Raw genomic sequence first — 23535 nt, forward strand, 5'->3', positions numbered from 1 at the left:
ACTACTTTCCTTACTGGTTTTTAAACGGTGTATTGTGTCCGATATCGATTTACTTGATCATAGCATTAATCCTTAAAGCTGCGACGATCGTTTCATAATTTGTTTGGATATAAATTGGATGCATAAATAATATAGTTTCCAAGGTCCTTACCTTATTTTTAATTACAATTTATTTTCATTGCCTATACACCAAACTATTGACGGATATGTTGAAATTTCTTACAATTATAAATTATTTCCTAACGCAAGAAGGGTTTATCGCCAGGTTCCACATGTTTGGCTGCATTAGATATTTTAATTACCCATACATATAGATCTTGGAAATTAATTAAAAAAATAATATACAATTCCCCTATTGCAAGAAAATCAACTTAATTTAAATAAAATGTTGGCCAAGCAAATTCATTAAGTTTTTGACCAGCAGAAAATTTAATCACCATGGACATAGTTTGTCACATCCACTGGAACGACTATTTGTAACACTCACTTCCCTCTACCGCTGATTGTGATCGGCCAAGTGTGTCCAAGCAAATCTTAGTACACAATCACACATGACATGACATACATACATTGTTGTACATACATATGTTAAGCAAGTGCATTAAGCATAACATATTCTTGTCGTACCCAAACACACATATGTACGCACACACATCCATTGTAATCAACTTCAAAGTTTCAATATTGCGTTCCTTTTGTTAGGATCCACCGGAGTCCGTCAGACCACCACAATAGGTCAATTAAAAAAAAAAAGATTTAGATTTGTTTCTTATTGTTGTTATTTTCTGTTTGCTGCACTATTAAAAAGGGGTTGTTGTTGTTGATTAATTATATCTTTGCCAGCTACCCAGACAGCTACTGCTACTGATGATGAAAGAAAGAAAAAAATCAACAAACTTGATTTTCATTTTTTATTTCATTTCAGTGTTACTATTTTTCTGGGTTCTTTTTTATGAGGCTGTTGACTTGAATTTATGTCTTTGTTATCGCCATTTAAGATGGGAAAATGTTAATACTTGAGTTGTCAAACTACTCAACTCTACATATGTTTAAATTCTTTTTAATGTGAAATCAGATTAATTACCGGAACATGTACGCGCGAAATCAACAGCTTTTTTTGTGCCCTCAAAGCTATAAATTTGGGGAATTGGAGCAATCGAAATCGAAACTAAGGAAATAGAAAAAAAGTGTATTTATGAAAATTAATTTTAATTGGACTAATTTAGAAAAAAATTAACTTTTTAGGAGTGGTACGAGGGATGTTATTTATATTTCGGGACTAGTGGGAATTAACATATTTCATAAATTTCACATTTCAAATATTTCGGTGAGTTCTCATTGAGTAATACATTTCCCAATAAATATTCAATAATGGTTCGGTATAGCACCCATTTACCGCAACCTCACGATTTTCGTTTTTTATTACCAACATAGATTAAAAGAGCATAGGGTTCTTAATTTCCTCTATTTTGAAATTTTAGGGTAATTTTTCTGCAAAAGTAACTGCTGGTACTTCTGGTGCACAGTGTGTAAAATTTTTTGTGTATCCCTCATATATCGATGGCGCCCAACGTCATTGTACGCATCGTGTTATATTGCTAAACATTTTAGTAAACCTATGGTGTATAGTACAACAATTTCGCCACTCTCAAGCTATATTCAGCTATTAGCCATGCCTATCAGTCTGTTGAATATGGGAAATGTCGAACTTCGTTTTGTTATAGTGCCCATTTAACGGTACCCTCAATATTTGGTATTTTGGCTATTTTTTTTTTTAATAAAAATGGGTTATGACTTGGTATTCTGGGATTTGAGTCACGTTTTTGCGACCAAATTATAATATTTTTATGCCCTTCACTACACTGTGGTACAGGGTATTATGTCTTTGTGCATATGTTTGTACAGGCAAAAGGAATCGAGATAGACCCATGGTTCCTTTTGAGAATATGCATAGAATCACTTTCTGAGTCGATATACGCATATCCGTCTGTCTGTGCGTCCGTCCGTCTATGTATTTTTGTTAACAAAGTACAGGTCACATTAAATTGGAAAAAATCGTTCAGATTTAGATATAGCATTCATATATATAGTTTCGTCCGATTTCATGTAAATGATGTGCCAAACTCCCAATATTTGTCCGGTTGCCACAAAATTTTGCACAGCGCACTTAATCAGGTCCATACTTATGTATATTATTGTTAGAATCGGTTCCGATTTAGATATATCTCCCATATATAGTTTCGTCCGATTTTATGTGAATGATGCACCAAACTCCAAATATTTCTCCGATTGGGACAGAATTTTGCACAGAGTACTGAATTAGGTCCAATTTTTCATTGATTTCAGAATGGTATCTGTAATGGGTAAAGCGTATCATATAGTCTGCTCCGTCCGACTTTTGAACTTTCCTTACTGGTTTAGGATTATCGTTGGGTAGAAACTCTATCTACCACAAATTGTCAATATTGCAACAATATTCAGTTGTGTCTCCATATAACGATACAGTAAATTATTCGGAATTTTGCCTCTAATTAAATATTTGGGATTCTCATTGGATATCAAATCTTTCTCCTGGCAGAAAATTACCATGGAATATTTATGACCGAATTTATTTTGAATAATCCATATGTAACAAATTCAGTCAAGAGAACGCCATTCCGACGGAGGTAGGATTGATACAATGCCTGCTTTATGATTTTGCTCTGAAATCACATAAGCATTATATTGTGCCGGTTTGGAACTCCTTCTCCTTTCGTTTTATGGGAGATTTACCCTTTGTGGAGAAGGTACCAGAAGTAGTGGACCGATAATCGCCCTCTTTAAACATGTAAAAATATTAGGCACATTTTGAATCTAATCTCACACTCAGTGACCATGAAATGATATATTTGGGTTTTTAAAAAATTGACCATTTTGTGGAGGAGTTACCAGAAATAGTGAACTGATAACATTCATATTCGAACTCGACCTATGTTTGAATGAAATGTTATGATGAGATATTGAATTGAATGAAAACGGTAAATTCTCCCGTGCGCACCAGCCAAAATCGATATTTTTTTAAATCGACTCCAAATTGCTTGTAACGGATTTGGTGACTTGGGTTCGATTTCGATTAGACACATCTTGTCATATATATGTATATATATATATATATATGCAGCCCCACAATTTAGAACAGGCTACAAAAGACCAATCATTAACTTAACGAGAATAAACAAGGGATAATCGAAGAAATTGGCGACGTTTTCTTGCTCCAAAAAAATCACACTTAGTTAGGACCATGCAAATATCTGAAATTTGGAGTGGCATTAATATAGAGTACTGGGTGGCGTAGTGCAGTGATTAGTATGTCAGACTATAAACCGTTGGGTTCGGGGTTCGAAGAAAAAAAACCTTTCATATTGGTTTACGTATATTTGTAAAAAAAAAGACTTACCGCCAAAGTTCCCTGACTTTCTTAAAACAAACCTCGATATCAACAGAGGAAAGTGGTGGGACTTTGGCATGGGGAATTGAGTGTCGTAGTGCAGTGTTTAGTTTGCCAGACTACAAAACGATAGATACCGAGATTCAATGAGTAACAATTATTTCTTTGTTTCTTTCGAATATTTATAAAAGGAGGCTTTCAAAACCCCAGATGAAATGCATCCGACGCCCCCTGCCATTATAAATGCATGCTTCGACAATAACAGGAAGAAAGTGACAACACTAAAGAATCAATGACACCAACCAATTCAGAAAAAATCTAGTAGGCGTTATTTTTAAGCAACAATAGATAGCACGACAGGCTTCAGCAGACCAATTAACTACTTAACTGGTATAAAAAAATTTTTAACGAAACTAACACTTAGGACCATCAAACTATTTAAAACATGACGGGACATTAATATCGTGTATGGTGTGGCGTAGTGCAGTGGTTAGTATGCCAGAATAGATACCGATGGGTTCGGAGTTCCAATAGGAAGAATTTCTTCAAATTGGATTTCGTATATTTCTAAAAAGTGGCTTACACCCCTCCAGATGGCTCCTTTACATTCTAAAAACAGAAATGGGATAACAAAAAAGGAATAACACCCTGAGGAAAATGGTAATACTAAATTATCAAGGACTCCAGCCATTTCACAAAATTCTAGAGGGTGTTGTTTCTAGGTTACAATAGATGACAGCGCCATAATCGATGGGAGGCTGCAGCCAACCAATCATCTACTTAACGGCGTGGTTAATGCAGTGGTTACACTGCAGACTACAAAGCGATTGTTTTAGGTTTCGAAGAGAAAAAATTCTGAGTTTCTAAAACATAAAAAATTCTTCACAAAATTCTAGAAGCCGTCGTTTCTAGACAACGATAGGATGTTCTTTCTAGTTAACGATAGATGGCAGTCCCATCACTTTGGTACGGCTACTTAAATGAAATAAGAGAAATGAGAACCAAACTAACACAAGCGATAGTCGAGTAAGATTATGATGCTTTGTGGAAGCCCAAGAGGTGCAACATGGACCTATATTGATACGTTTCTTCAGATATGTGATTCAACTTCTATGAACCCCGAATGCGAAATTACAGCCCCCTCTGTTAGAAATTGCGGCTGAAGCCTTTAAAATACCAAAAGTGGGTATGGATCCATTTCCGGTATATTGAAGACCTCTATATCGCTCATTTAATATCAAATATTCTAGTATGCTTGTGTAATATTTCCGTGAGATCCCCGGACAGACTGTTGGATTTTTATTCTGAACAACAGTACTGATATAGGTTCTCCGAAGAATATTTCGAGGTACTGAAAGACAAATAGAAATAATTTTCGGATTTTGAGATGTTGATCATACAACATTTGCATTACCAAAATTAATAAAAAACCAGTGAGCGGAGCAGTATAGTCGGACGGGTCCGACCATGCGATACCCTACACAACTACCACGAACTCTAACTTTCTGAGGATGTTTATTCCGAGTCTGAGTAATATTTCGTGATATTTGCCCCCTCTTGTCCGATTAGAGGTTAACAACACCTCTTCCTTACTTTTTTCGAATATTCAGTACAGTCCTTCTAATTACTTGTCCAGATTACCTTCACGGTGGGTTGTGTTGTGATTTTCGGATTATACTCTACTCGAAAACACACAAAAAATTATGTTTTCGGTCCATTTCATCCCAAAATTTTAATCTGATCATCACCGAAAATTGTAGGCGTTGTTCTTGACCATAACTGGAACTTCATGAAAAATGTCAAAGCCATCAGCGCGATATTTCTCCCTCTAATGTGGTAATGGGTTACTGAATAATATCTGAATACGTAAGCACCTGTAAATATTTGACTGTAACTCCCACATCTGAGTAGATACATCACTATATTTGGTATCAATTTAAAGGCCAACCACTCCTCTTGGATATGCTATCAACTCCTGGGGTCTACATCCTCCAGGAGTAAATATGTATGCCATAGAATACAAATTTTGTCATTTTTCACACAAAAGTCAGGGTCCATTTGACCCGCTAAATATTGACCGATCTTTATCAAAACATGCATGCTTATTCTCTGACCCGATCCCCTTCTCCATGCAAAAATTCGCGGTGTTTGGGCCATAATTGCGGCCTCTGGAGCGACCAGAAAAACCGACAAAAATTTAGTATTTGGTCCATTTCATCCCCTATATATTAACCGATCTTTTCCAAAAACAATAGGGGTCTTCATTGGCCAGAACCCATCCTACATGCAAAATTTCGTGAAGATTGGTCCATAACTGTGGCCTGTATCGTGTTTACAAATTATAATGGACAGACGGACGGACGGACACACATGTCTAGATCGACTCAGCTAGTCGAGATATGACGATCGGTATACTTAAAGGTGGGTCTAGGACCAATATTTCGCGGCGTTACAAACCTTTGGGGCTGCACAAAGCTATAATACCCTGACAACATAGTTGTGTAGGGTATAAATATCATTTTAAAAGCTTATATGAGCTCTCTCATTTTTCCAACCCCTTTCCCCAAAAATTGTATCAAATTCTTTTCATTTAAAATTTATTTACAGATCCCACCCAACATGATGTCATGATATAAAATTCACAACTCCCCCTATTCCTCAACTCATCAAACACACAATAATATGCATCGAATCAAAAAGAGGTCGCTGATGACCTCTCTAAATAACACAGAATATAGCACAGCGATACCCAACAAAAGGAAACATCATAAGGTGCGCTTAAAATTACAGCGGAACATCGTGGAAGGACTTACCCATCTTAGTTGTCTAGTATTGCTAATAGTATTAGTAGAAAATGTTCAAGCCAATCGCCCGCCACGTTTTATTATTGAAGGACAATCGGAAATTGTGTTGCGTTTAAAAGAGAGTCCCGAAACGGAAGTTGGTAAGTAATGAATGAGGAAGAGAGAAATGTAATGGAACATTTAATGGTTTTTGTTTTGCCTTTTCTTCCAGGTACCTTAATTTACACCCTCAAGGGCTACGATCCCGACAATGATCCCCTGACATTTGGCAAACGGCCCTCGGCCGACAGTGAAGTTATACGCATCGAAAATAAGGGCTCCAACGAAGCCAATGTTTATCTAGCCAAAGAATTAGATAGAGAAACTCAGGATGAATACTCAATAGTTTTAACCCTCACCGATAATCATTACAACGACTATAATTATGTAACGCAAAGTTTTCTACTTCTCGTTGAAGATATCAATGATAATGCACCGATATTTTTACCCTATCAGGGGGCTATTGAAATACCGGAAAATAGTGAACCGGGTATTATTACATCACTGGAGGCAATTGATGCCGATGAGGGTGCGTACGGCCAGGTGGTATATTATTTACAAGAATTGGAAGGTGATAATGATATGTTCGCCATTACCACAAATCAGGGTAAGGGTGTACTGAGTTTAAGGGGCCAGCTAGATTATGAAAGTAAAGCTTTATATCAGCTACGGGTATTGGCTGTGGATCGTGCCAACCAAGGCCCCGTGAATACTGGAACTGCAGCGATTTTAATAAAAGTCAAAGATATTGAAGATCAACCGCCGGAATTTGTAAAGGTCCAGCCAGTGGCGAGAATTGCCGAAGATGCTCCGGTGGGGACAAGGGTCATGCGGGTGCTTTGTGTTGATGGTGATCGTGGTATTAATAATCCCATTGCCTATGAATTGGAATCGAATGAATTGTTTGCCATTGAGCGAAACACGGGGTGGATTTACACCATTCGGGAATTGGATCGTGAGGATCCTAGTAATCAAGTGAATGGAGCGTATATTTTGAAAATCACCGCCAAGGAGATATCCAAGGTAAGTCAAAAGAGAGACAAATGGATTATTTTTCTTGGGACTAAAAGAGGAGTAGATTTTTGAAAGAATAATTGAAACGTGAAATATCTTTAATGAAGCAAAATGGGCGTGGGATATTTTTCTAGGGACCAATGGAGGCGGTAAAAATTTTTAAAGGACCTTAGAATGCTGGGAATATTTTTCCAGGGACCAAAGAAGGCGTGGAATATTTTCTATAAAACAAAGGAGGCGAGGAATATTTTCTAGTAACCAAAGGAAGTCCGAATATTTTTCTAGAGACCAAAGAAGGTTGGACTATTTTTATAGGGGACTAAAAGAGGCGTAGGATATTTTTCTAGCGACCAAAGTCGCTACAGAACCAAAGGAGGGAGGCGTGGATTTTTTAAAGATTCATTTCCTACAGAACCAAAGGAGGGAGGCGTGGATTTTTTAAAGATTCATTTCCTACAGAACCAAAGGAGGGAGGCGTAGATTTTTTAAAGATTCATTTTCAACAGAACCAAAGAAGGGAGACGTGGATTTTTTAAAGATTCATTTTCAGCAGAACCAAAGAAGGGAGACGTGGATTTTTTAAAGATTCATTTTCAACAGAACCAAAGAAGGGAGACGTGGATTTTTTAAAGATTCATTTTCAACAGAACCAAAGAAGGGAGACGTGGATTTTTTAAAGATTCATTTTCAACAGAACCAAAGAAGGGAGACGTGGATTTTTTAAAGATTCATTTTCAACAGAACCAAAGAAGGGAGACGTGGATTTTTTAAATATTCATTTTCTACAGAACCAAAAGAAAGGTTTATTTTCTAGGACTAATAGCCTAGACAGACGACAGCCTTAATTTGCATTAACAGCCTTAATTCAAATTAACTTGTACATTATCCTCATTTTTATGTGTTGTTAATGCACAAAATCAAACTGAATTTATACTGAATTAGGCAATTTCAATATGGCAATGCTGTCGAAAATTAATTGTTTCTTGTCAAATTTATTTATATTTATCAAGGTGTATTTAATAAGGTGTAAGTGACAATCATATGGTTTTAAACTTTTTTCTTTATTGTTTGTAAAGTAAATTGTCAAAAATATTTTCAATATTACATTTCGATTTCAAAAATGGTCTTTAGGCTTTTTTAATAATAAAAATTCAAGAAAACTGCATTCGTAGAGGGGGTGGAAAGAAAACTTAGGCTCAGTTATAACCCCGTTCGCCGATTGATCCACATATTTTATGTTATGTGTGGAAATCTGTCCAGAAATTACAGCTACTCATAAAATCGAGATTATGTTAGCCTATATTAGAATCGGCCCCTTGGTGCTTGTTACAATTCTTGGCGGAGGTTATATACGCCTATGGAAATATTTTATACGGTCAACACAATTTCCATGATTTAGTCTTTGGCCGGGGATTTATGTCCTTCAATTTTCTTTAAGAAGATTTGAAGCCACTCCATAGAAAAAATAGGTTGTAATCCTCAATATAAACAACATTACTGGGAGCCATGGACTAATTGTGGGAAATTTGAAATTAATCGCGATCAGGTCTTAAAATTTATTTTTCAATGACCTAAAACCGCCAATACCCCAAGAATACACAAATAAATTAATTATTCCTCAAAGAATAGTTCTTGACAAAAATAAATTAATAATTGTTTTTGTTTATTTTTGTCAAAAACTTATTGTCAGCATGACAATTTAATTTCTATAACAACAATGTTGTTTTTGTAAAATATTTGTTGTTGTATCTGATGCATACACCTTATTAAATACACCTTGATATTTATGAAAATAAAAATAAGAAATGAAGGCAAATTTCAACCATTTTTTGAATTGGGAGCTGCTTTCCTAACATCATAGTTGATATTCCTCCTTTAAGTCATGTATCTATTTCCTAAAGATGTAATCCCGAAAAATATCAAAACAAATGTAAAAAAATTTCATGCTACACACAGACAAACAATTGCTTTGAAGCAAAAAACTGTTTCGTAAATGCAGAAACTCTCGTCTGTCAGGGATAAATATTAATTCAAATTAAGAACTTATTAATGCAAATTAAGGCTGTCGTCTGTCTATGGTATAAACTAGGCGTGGAATATTTTTCTGGGGACCATGGAATATTTTCTAGGGATCATAGGAGGCTTGGAATTAAAAACCAAATTAAGGGTGGAATATTTTTCTAGGGACAAAAGAAGGCCTGGAATATTTCTCTATAGACCTAGGATACGTGGACAATTTTTTTAGGGACAAAAGCAGACCTGGAATATTTCTTTATGGACCTAGGAGCCGTGAAATATTTTTCTAGAGGCCAAAGGAGGAATGCTATATTTTTCTAGGGAGCAAAGAAGGCGTGGAATATTTTTCTAGGGACACAAGGAGACATCGAATATTTTCTAGGGACCAAGAGAGCCGTGGAATACTTTTCTATGGGTCAAATGAGGTGTGAAATATTTTACTAGGGACTAAAGGAGTCTTGGAATATTTTTCTACGGCCCAAAGAAGGCGTGGAATGTTTTTAGGGACCATATGAGGCGTGAAATATTTGTCTAGGAACCAAAAGAGACTTGGAGTATTTTCCAGAGGTCATAGGAGGAGTGTGATATTTTTCTAGGGACCAAAGAAGGCGTGGAATACCAAGTATACCTTACCTTTTCTCTTTTTTTGTTTTCAGTCCAACCACCCACCACCCAACTCCGCTCAAGTAAAAACCGAGGTAACAATTATCGTATCGGATGTCAATGATGAGATACCGACATTCGGAGAATCCATCTATCGTTGTGAAGTCAATGAAAATGCCCAATCGAATACTCCCCTAAATTTTATTGATGGTGATGTTCGGCATTTTGTCTATGATCGTGATGTCGGCAATAATGGAACCTTTCGTCTATTCCTCGATCCACCAAATGATTTGTTTGAAATAGTACCCGATATTGCTGTAAACGAAGCTAGTTTTATGATACGTGTCAAAAATCCAAGATCTCTAGACTATGAACAATTGAAAGAGATTAATTTTACCCTATTTGCCCGAGAAGTGGATGAACCGAGTCGTTATTCTTCGGCACATATTCAGATTTTCATTCGAGATCAAAATGATAATTTTCCGGAATTTTCTCAGAGTATTTACAATGTCTCACTACCAGAGAATAGTGAAATTGGTACAGCGGTGGCGAAAATTGAGGCCAGTGATGTCGATTCGGGCGATTATGGGAGTTTGGGTATACGTTATCGTAATCTAAGGGGAGGGATTGCGCATTTGTAAGTATTTTTGCAACCTCTTTAAGACCTAAGGAGTTTCCTGACATCAGTCCCTTTTCCTCTTTTCTCTACAGATTACACCTGAACCCTATTACCGGTTTGGTAACCATCAAGCAATCCGGTGGCTCAGCCTTCGATCGTGAGATAGTCTCCCGCCATTATATGACCGTTGAGGCCATAGATAATTTGGGCTTGGGAAATCGTAATACTGCCCAATTAATTATCAATATCGAGGATCTCAATGATAATGCCCCCACCTTCCTGCAAAGGCAATATGAGACTACGCTACTGGAAAATAAAATGGAATTTGAACATCCACTGCAATTGGAGGCCCGCGATAATGATCTCAATGGCACGGAAAATAGTCAAATAACCTATGAAATTGTTGAAGGCATGTATCGTGCAAATTTCTCCATAGATCCAGAATTAGGTATTCTCCGACCCCTCAATCCTTTCGATTACGAACGTTTGGTCGAACACAAACAGAGGCATCATTCACATGACACTAAGCAGGCGGATAAAGGTGTACGGGTGTTAGATCTGATGGTTCGTGCTCGAGATTCGGGTATACCAATGCTGTCGACTGTGGTCTCAGTACTCATCTATGTCCAGGACATTAATGATAATCCACCGATATTCCTTAAAAATTTCTATTCGAAAAGTATACCAGAAGATTTACCGGGTGGTAGTTCGGTATTGCAAGTAGCTGCCATAGATCGTGATGGTTCATCACCGAATAATGCAATCGTTTATCGTATACAATCGGGTGCAGAAGATAAATTTGTCATCAATTCTGAAACGGGTATTATATCGGTGGCTCATGGCGCTAATTTGGATCCAGATTTGACGGAAAATAAAACAACACAATATACATTGAGTGTGGTATGTTGGGATATATATTTTTTAAAGATAAAGTTTAAATTTTACATAAGTAGTACATAAAAAGTTAAAAATTAATTTATAAATTAATTAATTGTTGAAGTGAGATTTTGAAAACAACCTTATTGTTCGATTGTAGTTTCAATTCTCTGTATTTATTCCTTATTTAAGGTATATTTTTGTGGTTGTTTCTTCGAAGTAGTACATTTAATTTTTATCCGGCTCGAGGTCCAAACGTTTATTGAGAAATTAAATCCGAACCTTCTCTTTCGATTGTGATTTCAATTCTGATTTTATTCTAAAATATTCTTACTTAAGAACTACATAGCTAATCTAACTTAGCCTAATATTATACAGAAGACAGATTACCTTTCTTGTAGAGGACAACTTTCATCGAATGACTTTATCATTGTTTCCTCAAGATTGTTGACATTCTTGTCCATGAGTGTTAAGGCATTCATAGTTAAGCTGCCCTAACATCTCTTTGACCAGACTCCACAATTGTATCCAATTTCGGCGGTGGGCATAAAAAGTTATACCTAATATTGTGTGGCCATATAAGAAGTTCTCTTGTGAGACTCTCCAATATTGGACATCGTCTATTAGGTTCGCAAAACATATTATTATATACTAGCGGGCCCGGCAAACGTTGTCTTGCCTAACAATATTGTTGATGTATAATTTTCAGCATTTTAGGTTGTTTTTATACCCTCCATCATAAGGTGATTTGTATATATTTTTGTAACATCGTGGTATTTATCAGAGCACACATAGGGTAACATTACAAAACCGAATTTGATGTTTATGAGTGAGTTTTGTTGCTCCCTCCACGATTTAAAATATAAATTTTATATTTGCACATACATTTGTATTACTCATAAGATGGCTTAGCGTTGTCCTGGTGAAACACGACACCTCCCCTGTTGGCCAATTCTGGTCAATTGCTATCTTCAAACGGTACAGTTGTTGGCAGTAGAGATCAGAATTTAGCGTTTGGCCATATGAAAGCATCTCATAATAAACAATCCCCTTCCAGTCCCACTAAATGCATAGCCGAACCTTCCTGGTCGTTAGTCCTGGTTTGGTCACCGTTTGAGGTGCTTCACCGTTCTTTGACCACAATCGTTTTTGCATAGGGTTATCGTACGTGATCCATTTCTCATTTCCAGTCACCATCCGTTTATAAAAATTAGAGTATCTCATTCCGTTTGGTCAAGGCTTCGCAGATGGAAATTCGATCCATTCCATTTTTTCTGTTAATTGGTGAGGCACCCAAACATTGAGCTTCTTTTTGAATCCAGCTTTGTGTGAATGGTTTAATTTTTAGCTCCTGGACAATGTTACGACATACCTGTAAAATTCGATCGTTCTACCGGTCTAATGGATTTCTTTTTCCCAAACCTAATATTAGGGATACTTATTGGGCAGAAATTCTCCCTAATTAGAATTTTCCATATTGACTCAAGTATTCGGATATCCCCATTTAACGGCGGGATATCCCCATTTAGGGAGTGTTTCAGCCGAAGTGCTGTAATGTTTTATTTTGGATGAAGAAAACCTGTTTACAAAAAATTATCAACATTGGTGCAAATTGGTCCGGGTAGCCCCATATATTGATATACATATAATGATATACTCTTATTGTTCGGTATTTTCTCATGTGGTATTAGTATATATCCATACCCATTGTAGTATCGTATGTCATTCATATCATATATCATTCCGTGATATTGAAAGGGTAAAACACATTTGCGGAAACATTTCTATTCAGGACCAAATTTTGTATAGCTCCTACATACGGGTCCCGCGCCAATTTCGGTTTTGTGAAGAATTTGACGGAATGGATGGATCATGGATTTGGCTTAATGTAATAAAAAGGCGCCATACATATTTCTCGTTTAATTTTCAGTATGTTGAATTTCTTACCCCCCGTTTTCCAATCTACTACACGTACTGTGTAACATAGTCCCCATATAAATGTCCCGGCCGATTTAAAGAATCTACATATTAGAAAGTACAAAAGTTCGATCTTAACACCGATTTTTCATGGTATTAAATATATCGGTAGTTGATATATTGATGTAACATCATGAGACTCTTTGTTATAACAAATGCTTTTTGTAGTTGTTCTATTTCAATATGAACTTAATTTTCTCTGTGATAAACATATGCGATTAAAGACATTGACCAACGATTAGGCATATAACCACCATATAATGGTACATTTTAGGTACTTCAATAACAACATGTTCCTATGTTCCTATTATTATTATTTTCAAGAAGAATAATCTAGGGCATGTGTCTTAGAATCGGAACTCTTTTCTGAATCTTCAGATTTTCATCCTTGCATTTGTCCCAAAATGTACGTGAATTTCATGAAGGACGTGTACATACAATGATCGCGTATACTTCTCTATTATTGTTTTGCATTCTCAGAAAAAAAGTTCCATTACAATGTCAATTGAATAAAATAAAATATTTTGAAAATTTTCAATATTTGACAAATGAATATTTGTTTTCAAAATATTTTTTTTTTCATAATATTTTTTTTTTTGCAAATTTTTCGCGGTTTTCGAATTTTTCTCACCTTTTAAACCTTCCCTGAAGCTCCACGAACATTTCAAGACTAAGATCAGAAAAATCCGTTCAGCCGTTCTCGAGTTTTAGTGAGACTAACGAACAGCAATTCATTTTTATATATATAGATAGATATAATCCTTCGGTTCTGGGTCGGGAGCCTGCATTTGTGTAAAATAGTTAATAATATATATGGTATAGTCCGAGACCTTGTTTTTAACCGTCCAAGGTTCCTGTATTAGCCCGCTGTGTATATTGCCTTTAATGAATTTTTCCACCAGACTCCGGTGGAGGTATATCTGGGTGACCCCGATCAATGGCCTCCATTACACGATCTACTTCAGAGTCTGTTATTTTCTCCTCGGCTCCCTCATTTGCGTTGCTCGGTGTTTCTCCATTGAAGTCTTGTCCAAGCATACCACAAGGAGAGTCCCTTTTTCAATCTCCTGCCTGTGTAAAACTTCCCACGTCTTGTTCTACTGACCAAAGGCATCGATCATGCGTTCTGTCGTGAACTCGCTGCCCCAATCTCCAACGAACACTATTGCCCTTTGTAGTGGAGTCCGGTTATTTCTTTTGGGATTCCCATTCATTACGGAATATTCCGATTCAGGGTTTGTCTTCTTTATATTAAAGCCAGCTTTACCGCCTTCTGTCAATGGATTCTCGAGGTTGGCTTGGGTTTCTCTTTTTATCATTCGACGGGAAGCCACTTGCCTTTTTTCAAACTTGGCACTCGCCTGTTCTTCCGGAGACCTAATTCTCTTCGCCGCTTCCGATGACGTGGAGGGAAGGCAGGAATATCCTTCTAAGCATTAGTTTGCTGTTCGCATTTGTTCCTCCGGTTCAATTAGGCCGATTTTCGTCTCTGTTCTCCACATAACTTCCTTGTTGTGAGCTTATCTTACTTACTTCCTTTACCATAGTATCGGCATCATCACTGCTCCGCCATTCTAAGACGACAATGTTTGTGTTACCCTCGGATGATAGCACATTAGACAAATTTAACACTTTTTCGAACATCCTACAGCGAAGAGTTCGACGTCGTTTAAAATCTCTTCACGTCGAGAAGGTACCACCACAGAGGCAATTGGCATAGAAAATGAGCGTGATGAGCTTTGTCGGTCTAACCCAGCAGATTCCAGGGTCAGGGAACTAACGTTGGATGTCAGCAGCAAGTTTATTTACAATACACTTTGTCAAGCATTCCGGAAGCGAAGAGTACTGCGTCGTTTAAGACCTTTTCCTTCCGAGGAGGTACAAACACAGTTTACTATGTATAATGTATCCAGTGTCATCGGTGGCACTAATTCATCGTAAGCGCTGGACCCTGACTGCTGAAACAACATGATGAGTATCTTAATTTTTCAATAGCCCGAAGCCTGAACAATGAGCCGGGTGATCCTGCTGCAAAAGTTAATCGTTCAGACCAATCCAATTTTTGTCACCAGTAACGAAGACTCTTGAAGCATTAGGGAAAGCTCCACCCAGTTGCGGATCATCAACATCTGTTCCGTAAGCAACACAGCACAACAACACCGTTGGGCGCCATTTCCATATTGATACAAAAATCGAAGGCTAAATCAAAATCGGCCGTTCTTTAGAACAGTGTTGATAACACACAGCCTATCAAAATCCTTTGATACCATCATTCATGCCAGTTTGAGGACATCGAGAATGCCTCCCTCAGGTCAATTTTGAAACGTTCGATAATCAATTACATGTGCGGATGCTAGTCGTACTCGGAGTTCCGGTATTGAGAGTCCAAGCCCAATAGTGTGAAGCAGAGAATTCCCCAGGGTGGGTGATATCTCCGGAACTTTTTTCATTAAAAAAAAACGTTTTGGATGCAGACAAAAATTTATTCTCGAAGGGTCCCGAGCCCCCGCGTAGCCTATCGAGCAAGTCTGAATAGCATTCACACAAATGCAGTTGCCGATGTGCTAAATAAATAAAGAAATCCGTTCTCGGGGTTCACCCTGAATAACATCAGTTGCCTAGACAGCTGAGAGTAGTTTTGGCTCAATTGCGTTCAGACTGATGCAGTGTTTTTAATTTCTATTGGGCTTACATTCATGACAACAATCAGAATTTTCTCCCAGCATGGGGTACAGACCAGCACCCCGACCTGAGAACTGCAACACAGTGCATCCTAATGACACCTGTGGACCTTCTACACGAGGAGACGAATATCCTTCCTTTACGATAGCATTGCAGTACATCCTAGGGTGCTTCAGACAGAATCATCCGCCACCCAGACGTGTCAGGAAGAATGTGCATTGCCTATAAAGAAAAGTCCAGCGTTATAAAAGGAAGCCTCTAGAACAAGATGCAAGTCTGAATAGCAAATAGCTGCACAGAGATTGTCCATATGTCATCAGCCCATTACCTAAGTCCTTAAAAAATGGTGTACCTTATTGAAACTAAAAATCTAAAACTAAAGAAAAACTTATTTTTATTTCAAATGCCGCTCTTTTTTCTTTCAGCTTGCCATTGACGGTGGCATTGGGAATTCGCAGCTCATGAATATAGCCACGGTTAATATAACCATCAAAGATGTTAATAACAAATTACCCATACTAACAGAATTGCCAACACTACAAATTGTGGAAAATACCCCCGTTGGAACACAAATATATAAAATTGTGGCCAACGATTCCGATGAAAATCCCATAATTCGTTATAAAATCAATGCCCACAATTCTGAGGCACGTAACGAAGAGGGAACGATTGTGAAACAAAGTGAATATGATTATATTGCAATATTCGATTTAGATCCTATTGATGGCACCCTGCAGCTAATGAAATTAATCGATCGTGAACGGGTCGAACACATCAAATTGGCAGTTATTGTAGAGGATTTGGCAGCCGCCAAAGGTCGTCAGGTGGTGGAAAGTTTCCTAACAATACAGGTGACCGATGAAAATGATAATAATCCGAAATTTAAGCAACCATTCTATAAGCGATCAATAACGGAGAATAGTATGAATGGGGTGCTTATAGCCAACGTGATTGCCTATGATATCGATAAGAATCGTACGATAACCTATAGTTTGGAAGGTAACCCCTTGATAAGGCAAATGATTCATATGGATTCGCATACAGGAGAAATTGTGGTAGCCAACAAAATTGATCATGAACAATATCAATGGTTGAATTTTTCGGTAAGAGCCACCGATTCGGGAGTTCCACCACGTTCATCACTGGTAGATGTTTTCGTTTCTGTGCTCGATGAAAATGATAATAATCCTTATTTTATTGGTGGTTCAAAAAATTACACCATCAGTGAATCCGCTGTGGTGGGTACACGTATTGGTACCATACAAGCGGCCGATGCAGATTCAGGAGATTTTGGAAAAATCACATTCCTAATGGATCGCATTAGTTCGCAGGGTAAATTTTCCATTGATGCCGATACGGGGGTGCTAAGTGTTATCGATAAGCTGGATCGTGAGACAAAGGATTTCTATATGCTAGTCATTGAGGCATGGGATAATTATCAATTTGGCTTCTTGGCCGGTGAATCGCGTAATGCGTTTAAACAGGTTTTGTAAGTAATGTGAAGATTTTGATGTCCGAGAACATTTAATTTATTTGGACTTGATTTTAGTATTACAATTCTGGATGAAAATGATAATGTCCCCGAGATATCTGTACCCTCGTCGTGTGTCCTAATTACCGAGTACCATGAATTAAATGAAAAAATTGCCACCATCAAGGGTAAAGATGCTGATGATCCGCAGACCCCCAATGGAAGATTGGAATTTAAAATCACCAAAGGAAATCAGGAGGGTAAGTTGGAGTTTTCTGAATGCCAATTTTAAGTTCTGCCATTTTTTGAAAGATTAAGCCAGTTTTGTAACCGAAGGGCCCCGTAATATACGAGAGCAGTTCGGATAGTTCTTAGCCTAGCACAAAAAACACGATATAACAGAAACAAGATAAGCGTTTTGGAAACACTTAACACTCCTTCATACAGAAAGGAAACTTTTTATACCGCGCTTTTTGTGCTAGGCTAAGAACTTTCCGAACTGCCTTCGTATTAGGTATTTTGGGGTGCTTGTTTTCGACCAATGTTAATATAATTTTATTAAATAATATTTCTCCTCCCCTATATTTTCCCAGAATTATTTGAGCTGCGACAGATAGATGCATGGAATGCCCACATTTATGCACGGACATCATTGCGCAATCGTTACGGCAATCATTCGTTAACAATAACCACTCGAGATTTAGGTGCTCCACCAAATATCGTTACGAAAATTCTTGACATCTGTATTTCCGATTTTAATGATCATGCTCCGGTGTTCATACAACCCCTACACAATACAACAGTGCGTGTACCTGAAAATGCCACTGTCGGTTCACTAATACTACAAGTTATGGCCACCGATGAGGATATTGGTATGAATGCTTTGGTTCACTATCGCCTTAAACCTGACCCCCTCGGAAGTTATAAACTTTTCGAATTAGATTCGGAAACGGGCCATTTGTTTCTGAAAGAACCCTTAGATCGTGATAAACAAAAAATACATGAGGTGGGTAGCGGAATAAAATTAAAATGATTTTGAATGGATTTTAAATGAATATGTGTTCCATTTTTCCAGATACGCATCGAAGCCTATGATCAGGGTTTACCAACATCACTGAGTACCGATTTGGATTTAACCATTTATATACGCAATGTCAACGAATATGAACCGCAATTTATTGTCGACGAGATTGCTGTAAATTTTACGGGTAAGATTACTTATTTAATTCAAAATGAGAAACATTCGGAAGATGTCCTATTAGCCAATCTATGGGCACTTCGTAAAAAATTAACATATATTATGTTGGGGTCATATTATGACCCACACATTTTGTTGAGAGATAAATAGTAGGTATTGTCGGCAGATATATACATTCAGCCTATGACATATTGAATGTAGAATACACTAAACCTGAAGTTTGTGGGGGAGGTACCATAGAAGATGGACCTATATATCCGAAAGTTGTATAAATCTATTGTTAGTTTAAATATAAAGGTGTGCTAAGTGTATACCCCCAGGATTCTCAATTCGATTAATTACTTACTTAGCTGGCTTGTGACAGAACTTTCGTTCCTCATCCGAGCTTAAAAAGATTTATAGGCGCGTCTGTCTTTTGCGCAGTTTTTCCAATTTGAAGGGTCATATTCGACAATGTTGTCTTTAACCATGTAATAGATTACCGACTATAAATTAGATCATAAGAGTCAAATGTAACGAAGGAAGAATGATGATGAAATGAAAAGAAGACGCCATTCTAGTGAATGCGGTCAAAAAGATAACAACTCAAGGTATTCAGAACATACGAGACAAGGCTGAGGCTGCAATTTCGAAGTCGCAGGCATATAGCGAGCAACGGTCTAAGGCAAAAGGGGGCGTAGTAAATACATTTAAAACAGGTGACTTTGTAGTTATACGGAATGTCGATACTACGATAGGGACCAATAAAAAGTTAGTGCCGAAATATAAAGGACCTTATGTAGGACCTTATGAAATATAAAGGACCTTCGACTTAATTAATCGTTAGATTTATTACAAGTTCTAGATTGAGGGTCCAACCTATAACTATTTTATTCTTTTTTAAGAACTGCAAACACAGTAATTGATGTATATTTTATATCACCCCTATCTATCTATTTGCAGAACACGCTGATCCTGGTGCGGAACGTGTAAAACTACCCGATACAATTGATAAAGACGAAGTCGACGATCTGGATGATCCACCTAGTCAAGTGTGTTACTTCATTGTTAAAGGCAATGATGAGGAAAATTTCCATTTGGATCCAGAGACCCATATTTTGACAACACAAAAACAACTTGATCGAGAAATTAAAGCATTCTATAATCTGTACGTCAAAGCGACAGAAAATTGTAATGAATCGGGAACAGGAGCATTCAATGTGGAGGCTGCTCACAAAAATCTCGATATCGAAATTGATTACGAACCCACTAGACCTCACAATCGACGTCAGGGAGGTTTCCTGCGCAACAAAGAGGGTTACGATCGTTATAAACATTCCCGAAATTTGCGTTCAATTGAGCATTTTGAATATGATCATTATGGGAATTTTACGAGTGCTAGCAGTGAAGAATTGCTAATGAGCGATAGTACGATTGTTAGGGTACGAGTACATGTTTTGGATATCAATGATAATCCACCTAGATTTCGTTCGAAAATTTTCACCGGTGGTATAACAACAAGTGCTGATTTTGGTACACGGTTTATGCGTGTCGAGGCAGAGGATTTGGATGAAGGACCAAATGCCATAATAAACTACTATCAAGTGGGAGAAATCCGGCAAACTCTGTCAGAGGGTTTGGAAAATATACGAACCTCACCATTTTTGGTTGATCAACAGACGGGTGAAATACAATTGAATTTTGATCCTCAAAAGGGTATGAAGGGTTACTTTGATTTTATGGTCTTGGCCAATGATACGGTGGGCATGAAGGATGTGGCTCATGTTTTTATCTATTTGCTAAGGGAAGATCAAAAAGTTCGTTTTGTTTTTCGTCTACAACCGAATGAGCTGCGAGAGAAAATACAAAGGTTTCGGGAGTGAGTATTAACTTCATAGCTGAAAAAAATTAAATATCTAATTTTTATTTCCCCTCAATAGAACCCTTAGCAACATTACCGACACCATTGTCAACATAGATGAGATTAAGGTCCACGAGAACAAAGATGGTTCGGTGGATAAAACCAAAACGGATTTATATATGCATTTAGTTGGCAAAGAAGATAATTCTATTTACGAAGTAGCGGATGCCTTGAATCTCTTCGATACTCATATAGAACATTTAGATGGACTGTTTAAGGATCTAAATGTCTTGGATACGCAGCCGGCCGAGGCTCAATTATTGCAAGCTGGCCAACAAGCAAATGCCATGTATATTTGGTTAGTCTTTACAAATCTCTTCTTGGCAACACTGTTGGTCGTCACCCTGGCCTTGTGTGCCTCTCAACGCAGCGGCTATAAACGTCAACTGAGGGCAGCTAAAGTTAATATTTTTCGTAAGTATTTGAAAAATAAAGAAATGATTCAAAAATTTACTTAAAGTTCGAAGAGTCCCAATTGCAATGCCAAATACCTGATTCTGGGGACAGTATAGGGTTCGCAATACGAATCTCGCCTGAAGTCTTTATGTCAGCATGCCCCATGTGATTACCGAATTCCGTCTTCTAATCCGCCTCATTTTCTAAGAGTATATCACATTCAGAGATGGTCCGTCAGAAACAGTGACGTAAATTACATACATTTCCGACGTATAATACATACGTCGGAAACGTCGGAAACCTAACCAAAACCATTAGGTTTTTGACTTAAATCCGTATAAAATTTCAATATTTTCTTTTCCATAATGTTAAGAATTTTTTTATCAGTTATAGTAAGGAATAATCAGATATATGTAAAAATAATATATATTCATGAAAATAACTGTATATGGTAATAATATTCAAATAAATGACGTTTACTACATTTATTACATTTTATACTCCTTCGATATATTGCCACTTGTACCGTTCATGCAATTCTTTGAGATATTCAGTTTTCCATCATTTCCGCCTTGTTGAGGTCTAGAAAATGTCATTTAACAATCATCCTTTGTTAAGGGGTTAAGGGGTTATGTTTTTTAATATATTTTTCTAAGCTTAGGAAATATTTTTTTTTTAAAAGTAATAGCATTTTAAAGAAGGCTGACTGATTTGTTGGTGTTGTCCTCGGCTTTTACTTATAGATCGTAGTTCCTGGCCACTGGGTTGGGTGTCAATGAAGCAGGCTCCACTTTGGGTGTTAATGGAGCAGGCTTCACGTTGAGCGTGAATGAAGCAGGCTTCACGTTGGGTGTTAAAGTGGATTTGGGTATCAATGAAGCAAGCTTCACGTTGGGCGTGAGCGGTGCTTGTATGGCTTCAACCGAAACCACAATAAAATAAAGTAGTGTTCACTCCTTGTTTAGGAACTACTTCCAGCTTATGATCTGAGTCCATCAACTTGGGCAAGCGTGGTAAATGATTTTAAGCCTTCAGAGTTCGCCAAACGAATTAGAGTCGGGGAGTCCGGACTCGGAGTGTAGCGATTTTATTGAAATTAAATTGAGCTTAGGTACTACTTAAGAGAAACAGATCCTCGTCTAGTATTGGTTGTGTAATAATGTAGTAGATTCAGAGATGTAATGTTATGGTACTATTTACAGATTATTTACATAAGTAACCGTTAATTTCAAATGTTTAAAGCAGGGTTGCATTTTAGTGTTTAAATGATTAATAAAACGTATGTGTTTATACTGTAGTAAATAAAATTTGAATAAAAATAGAGTTGATCCGCTTCAGTATACATTTTATATGCATCCTTCCTCATTTCAGGAAATTCATCACTATCTCTACAAAATCCCCATGAACCAACTACACGTGTCCCAAATACGAATAAACATAGTGTCCAAGGTTCTAATCCCATTTGGCTGAAGGGGTATGAAAATGAATGGTTCAAAAACGATGAAAATTTAAGGTGAGTAAAATACAATTTAAAATATCGAAATGTTCATAACATTTTTATTTTTCTCAACAGTCAAAGTGGTCACGACAGTTTGGATGATAACTTTCTGGCCGTGGGTACACCCAATATACAGGAAACCCTAAAGGGTACGGCGAAACTATTCAGTCACACCAACGATTTAAATCGTCACTTTAATGTTTACAATCAAATTGATAAATTAACTAATAATGCTCAGATACTTGCAAGGAAATTGGAAACAACAGAATTATAGATTAGTTGTGTAGTGGATGGAATGGAAATTAATTTGTATTTTTTAGTATAAGACATAATAATTTAAGTTATTTATTATTTTAAGCTTAAGTAATAGATTTTTTTGTAAATAAATAAAATAATACATTTTAAAATGTCTATCACCATTTATTTTATCCAAGGAGGATATCGAAAATGCAGTTTTAAAAATTGTTTAAAAAATATTGTTTTATTAGATCTACGTCTAGTTGCATCTTTGATTGATTGACGGCATGAGGTTGATTGACTTCGCGGCAGCAAAAACATGGTAGTTAGCAGCACCAGATTCAATCATCTCGATGTACACAAGCCCGCCTGGACTTCTCCTGAGAAATCAAATAGATCATGTTGTGATAGACGGAAGGCAATCGTCCAGTGTATTAGACGTTCGATCGATTCGAGGAGCGAATATCTATTCGGACAATTATCTTCTAGCAGCCAAGGTTCGCACCCGTCTTAATGTAGCAGCAAAGGTGCGATCTAACACAACACGGAAACCCCACGTCGAAAAGCTGCAAAAACAACAGGTAGTCGAGGCCTACTCCGCTCAACTTACCCACCTGTTTGACGAAAGCCCTTCTTGTCCTGATAATAATATAGAAGTACAATGGCAAAGAAATGCCCACTCCCTACATACTGCAGCAAAATCAACATTTGGGTACCAAAAACCACCACCAAGAAACCCATGGCACAATCAGGAGTGTCGTAATGTTACTGATCTGAA

At 37.2% G+C, this 23535-nt stretch overlaps 1 protein-coding gene and 1 long non-coding RNA gene across 2 annotated transcripts in view; one reads left to right on the top strand and one right to left on the bottom strand.

Annotated features, from left to right (window-relative positions):
- Nucleotides 1-23535, bottom strand: part of LOC133325002 (uncharacterized) — a 165968-nt gene that overhangs the window by 107075 nt on the left and 35358 nt on the right. The gene's annotated exons all lie outside the window — the stretch shown is intronic.
- On the top strand, nucleotides 6110-22794 carry LOC133325005 (cadherin-23). The gene is made up of 12 exons (XM_061533832.1): nucleotides 6110-6371; nucleotides 6443-7293; nucleotides 9957-10540; nucleotides 10615-11422; nucleotides 16483-17546; nucleotides 17607-17788; nucleotides 18122-18534; nucleotides 18604-18736; nucleotides 19669-20584; nucleotides 20646-21040; nucleotides 22394-22535; nucleotides 22596-22794. Exons 1-12 carry the CDS (start codon nucleotides 6110-6112, stop codon nucleotides 22792-22794), a joined length of 5949 nt encoding a protein of 1982 aa, XP_061389816.1.

The sequence above is a fragment of the Musca vetustissima genome, unplaced genomic scaffold, assembly GCF_032173495.1.
Source record: "Musca vetustissima isolate MV318-11 ecotype Yass unplaced genomic scaffold, APGP_CSIRO_Mvet_v1 utg29156, whole genome shotgun sequence".
Lineage (NCBI taxonomy): Eukaryota > Metazoa > Arthropoda > Insecta > Diptera > Muscidae > Musca > Musca vetustissima.